The sequence below is a fragment of the Myotis brandtii genome, unplaced genomic scaffold (assembly GCF_000412655.1).
Source record: "Myotis brandtii unplaced genomic scaffold, ASM41265v1 scaffold39, whole genome shotgun sequence".
Lineage (NCBI taxonomy): Eukaryota > Metazoa > Chordata > Mammalia > Chiroptera > Vespertilionidae > Myotis > Myotis brandtii.
The window spans coordinates 7,091,625-7,096,718 of NW_005364953.1; the positions used below are offsets into that span (position 1 = coordinate 7,091,625).

The following is a 5,094-nucleotide window of genomic DNA, read 5'->3' on the forward strand; positions in this document are numbered from 1 at the left end:
GGCAACCAATCAAAGTGTTCCTCTCACTTTGATGTTTCTCTCTGTCTTTCCCTTTCTCTTCCACATTCTCTAAAAATCAATGGAAACATATCCTCAGGTGAGGATAAAACAAAATAATAAAGAAATGTCATATCCTATGAAAGATACATCTTGAAAATGCCTAAAGAAAGTTGTCATTTTTTCATGGTGAAGGGACTGGAGTCCGTGTTGATGAAAACACCTTGGTGGCTGTGGTGACTGGCAGTGGCTGCAGCAGTGGGGTAATGGGGCTGGTGCCTTCCCCTGATCAGCCCAGTCGCCTCCCACAAAGGGAGGCCAGACTGCGGCTTAGGCCCGCCCCCCAAAAGGAGCAGGGAGTGGGCCTAAGCCATCAGTAGGACAGCCCCTGAGGGCTCCCAGTATGTGAGAGGGGGCAGGCTGGGCTGAGGGACCACCCCCCGCCCCAGTGCATGAATTTCGTGCACCGGGCCCCTAGATGTATTATAAAAATGTAAGTTGTTAAAATTAAGGAAAGCTAAATGAAGGATATATGTGAACTCTGCACTATTTTTTGCAATAAAGTCTAAAGTCATTTCAAAATAAAAAGTTTTAAAATCTACAGTCACAATTCAATTAAAACAAACAAAATAAATAAAACTCCCATTTCTTCAAAAGATTCTTGCTATAACATAAGGCATTATTTCATAAATGAGAACACATTTAACAAAGTGCTTCTATCATTTAAGTAACTATGTGTTAATAATATTATCACTAATATATTTAGTACTAAGTGCTAAGTACATTGTTCTAATTACTTTATGAATATTAACTAATTTAACCTCAGAATCATTCTAGGATATTACTATAACTTCCATTTGACAGGTGAGAAAAATGGATACCCAAAGTCACTTAGTGATAGAGTTGGGATTTCAGCTTCAGAATCCAGGACTCAACGACACTCCTACAGTGTTTCTCAAAAACAAAAGTAGTAGCCATAGCAGCAACAGCAGCAAAAATGATGATGACAATAATGGTAATAACAAACCACTAAAATATATTAAAGGTAACCCTTTCATGAGATCTTCTGACTTACATCAAATTTCACTGTATAACAGAGTATTGTATTAGATAAGTGCCAGTGATATTTATAATTGTTATGGGGAGAAATGTTCATTTGAGAGTCTAAGGGTTGCGGATAAAAAGTTACCTTCTGTTTTTCTCTATAATCTTCTCCTTCAAACTTGTACAAACTTTGTTCAGTGTCCATTCTAAAATTTCTCAGAGAAGACTCTCCCATTTTCTGCAAGCGTTCATTCATCTCTGCGGTCTACATTTGAAAGCATTGAAATTAGAAAATCATCACTGAATTAGTATACTTTATGTTTTTAAAAAGTCAAGTTTTGACACGAAATACCCAATCTGTTAACTTATAAGGTAAGGATGCAATGCTGACATCAAAATTGAATATAAACTTAACTTGCCCCAAGTATTTTAAATACTAAAGTGGTTCATCCAAAGTATTCTTCAATTAGGCTTTCTTTAAAATCTTTTATCATTGAAGATATAACCATATTATATTTTCTATTGCAAAATTTTAATGGGACAAATAGCTAGTACAAAAATACAGGAAAACTTGGATTAAACAATTGGCATACTAACACAAGATTGCTCAAAATTCAAGATAATATCTGATACATGAAAAGATGCTCAATATCACTAATCATCAGGGAAATGCGAATTAAAACTACAATGAGATATCATCTCACACCTGTCAGAATGGCTATCATCAATAAATTATCAAGCAACAAGTAATGGATAGGATGTGCATAAAAGGGAACCCTTGTGAATTGTTAGTGGAAATGTCAATTGGTATAGTCACTATGGAAAACAGTATGGAGGTTCCTCAAAAAAATTAAAAATAACACTATCATATTATGCAGCAATTCCATTTCTGGGTATTTATCTGAAGCAAAGACAATAACTTGAAAAGATAGCTGCATCCCTCATGTTCAATGCAGCATTATTTACAGTACTCAAGACATGGAAATGACCTAAGTGTCCATTGATATGTGAATGGATATAAAATATATGGTATATATGTATACAATGGAATATTATTCAGACATAAAAAAAAGGAAATCCTGCCATTTGCAACACGTGGATGCACCTTGAGGGCATTAAGTCAGACAGAGAACAACAAAAACCATGTGATATGTGGAATCTAAAAAAAACCCTCATAGATACAGAGAACTGATTGGTGGTTGCCAGAGACAAGGGGTGGGGTCAATTATAAAATAAGTCCTGGAGATATAATGTGAATAAACAAAAAAAATGGTCTGAAAAGTAAATTCTACCAACTTACAGAAAATATAGCAAATAGTGAACATAGAAAAATACCCCATGGGGATGAAATCCGCAAAATCCAAACTGTAAGCAACTCAAAAGGGAAATAACCCAGTTTCTACACCAAATAAATTACAAGGAAAATAATACATAAAAGAAGGGAGAATTACAGGTTTTTAAAAATATAGATGACATATCAACCAATGGCAATGTATGGATATTATGTGTACTCGAATTTAAAAAAAAAATTAAAAGTATAGCTACTTGTGAAACAATTAGAAATTTTAATACTAACTGGATATTTGATATTATTAATGATTTATCAGGGTTTTCTGGTAGTGCAATGCTATAATTATTATGTTTTTAGAAAGAGTTCTTACATTTTATTTTTTAACTTTATTTTTATATATTTAATTTATTGGGGTAACATTGGTTAATAAATTATATAGATATCAGGTGTACAATTCTATAATACCTCATCTGTATATCATATTGTGTGTTCACCACCACAAGTCAAGTCTTCCTCCATCACCATTTATTCTCCCTATACCCACTTCTACCTCCTCCCACCCCCCATTCCCTCTGGTAATCACCATACTGTTGTCTGTGTCTATGAGGGGGTTTTTTCTTTGCTTAATCCCTTCAGCTTTTTCACCCAGTCCCCCAACCTACCTCCCCTCTGACAGCTATCAGTCTGTTCTCTGTATTTAGTCTGTTTCTATTTTGGTTTTTTTTTAGTTTATTTTGTTCATTAGATTCTACATATAAGTGAAATCATAGTACTGGCTTCTTTCACTTAGCATAAAGCTATGGAACATTTATACAATGGAATACTGCTCAGTCATAAAAAATGAAGACAATCTTACCTTTTGAGACAGCATGGATGGATATGTCTACTTTTGCTTATGCTTAAAATTATCCAAAATAATTTGTGGCAAAAAGCAAATTCAACAGAAAACCAGAATATTCTGCAACAGCTTATTATATATACCTTAACAAATAATGCTTTAATATTTCATGAAATGTGCACAAAAGATTTTCAGTTAACAAAATTTATCAGCAGACATTTTTTAATCCAGTGCAAAAAATATAGTTCTGATATATGTGATTAAACACAAAATTTATTTTGTTTTTATACCAACATTATTTTCAACAAGCATGTAGTATAAGGTCACTCAATGTTAAACTCTGGTTCATAGTCTTTCTTAAACTAAAGAAACCTAAACTACCCCAGGATATAAATCTACAAATTCTTAGAGGACATAAGTCTTTTGAAGCACGAGGTTTAAAACATGTATTTGAAACAACGCAAGTACAAATAGCATGTTGATGTATGTTGATTTCAAAACAATCCATCATGAAAACAAAATGCCATTTTAACTAACCTTCTTTTCCCCTCTTTCCAGAAGAGTTGTAATGTCTTCATCTGTCAGCTCACTTTCCTTAGAAGCAAAAACATGAGTGGCTCCATGACGTATCATTTGCAACATTTCCTCTTTGGCCAGCTTGTTAGACTGTTGGTCAATGAGTCTTCCTAATAGTAAAAATAAAAGTTGTATATATTCGACTATATTCCAGAGAAAGCATGGCATAACAGTTCTAATAAGACACCACTACATTTATCCATAAGTAAAGCTTTATAAGAACAAAAATTAGTGAGCTTTAAAGTTATTTTTAATTAACAGCTCTACAAGTTTTTCTTCTATCATACCTTCTATTTCAAACATGAATTTCCTTCTGTAAAATTCAGCTAAAACTCAGAAGGACAGAAACATTTTTTCAAGTACAAACTTCACTTTTTAGATCAAAATTTTCTGTATGGAAAGACACCCTCGAGTACATGTTTTAAAAAAATTTTAACTCAACATTTTGTCTGTCAAAAGACATACCATTGACATTCAGCTATAAGCTATTAATGTTTAACTCGCTTATAGTGAATGCAAGGCTTTAGTTTAAGATTTAAATTAGCATTTTGTTTTAAAAATTGACATTTTTTGCTCACTAAGCTTGCAAATTTTGGTCAACTTTCACTAAAAGTAATCTCCTTTAAAGGAAGATTTTTTGCATATATTTTTGCAAAAAAAAACCACACCTAATTAAGTTTATACATATAAATACCTTGTTGTATAACAATTGAGTCAAGTCTCAGTTTTATCTCAGCTCTTTCTACAATCCTTTCTTCAACAGTGTTGTCAGTGATGAGACGGAACACACGTACTGGCTTCTTCTGACCAATACGATGTGCTCGATCCTGATAGAAAAAAAATCTATTATAAGATTTTGGTATTCTAGATAAAAGGTAGTATAGCCACCATCTGCTATAAAATTCTGAAACTAAAATTAGTTCCTAACCTCTCTATACCTACAAATTTTTTAAAAAGCATGATGACTATAAAAGGTAAAGCCCTACCATACGACCTACCAATTCCACTTCTGGATATTTATCAAAGAAAACGAAAATACTAATTCAAAAAGAAATATGAACCCCTATGTTCATTGCAGCATTATTTACAATAGCCAAGATATGGAAGCAACCTAGGTGTCCATCAGTAGATAGATGAGTGGATAAAGATGTGGCATATCTATACTAAAAAAAGCCTAGGTGGCCCTTGTGCCCTCACGTCATCACAAAATGGCCACCCCCATGTGGTCTCAAGATGGTTGCCCCCACGTTGTCACAAGATGACCGTCAGAGGAGGGCAGTTGGGGGCGATAAGGCCAGCAGGGGAGGGCTATTGTGGGCGATCAGGCCAGCAGGGGAGGGCTGTTGGG

The 5,094-nt window shown here is 34.0% G+C and overlaps 1 protein-coding gene across 1 annotated transcript in view; it reads right to left on the reverse strand.

Moving 5' to 3' along the window:
* SMARCA1 (SWI/SNF related, matrix associated, actin dependent regulator of chromatin, subfamily a, member 1) overlaps positions 1 to 5,094 on the reverse strand; it is an 80,320-nt gene that overhangs the window by 42,214 nt on the left and 33,012 nt on the right. The window contains exons 16-18 of the mRNA XM_005872716.2: positions 4,441 to 4,573; positions 3,708 to 3,856; positions 1,187 to 1,306 (exon numbers count right to left, since the gene is read on the reverse strand). Of these exons, the coding sequence (XP_005872778.2) occupies positions 1,187 to 1,306; positions 3,708 to 3,856; positions 4,441 to 4,573 (402 nt within the window). The remainder of the gene's footprint in view (positions 1 to 1,186; positions 1,307 to 3,707; positions 3,857 to 4,440; positions 4,574 to 5,094) is intronic.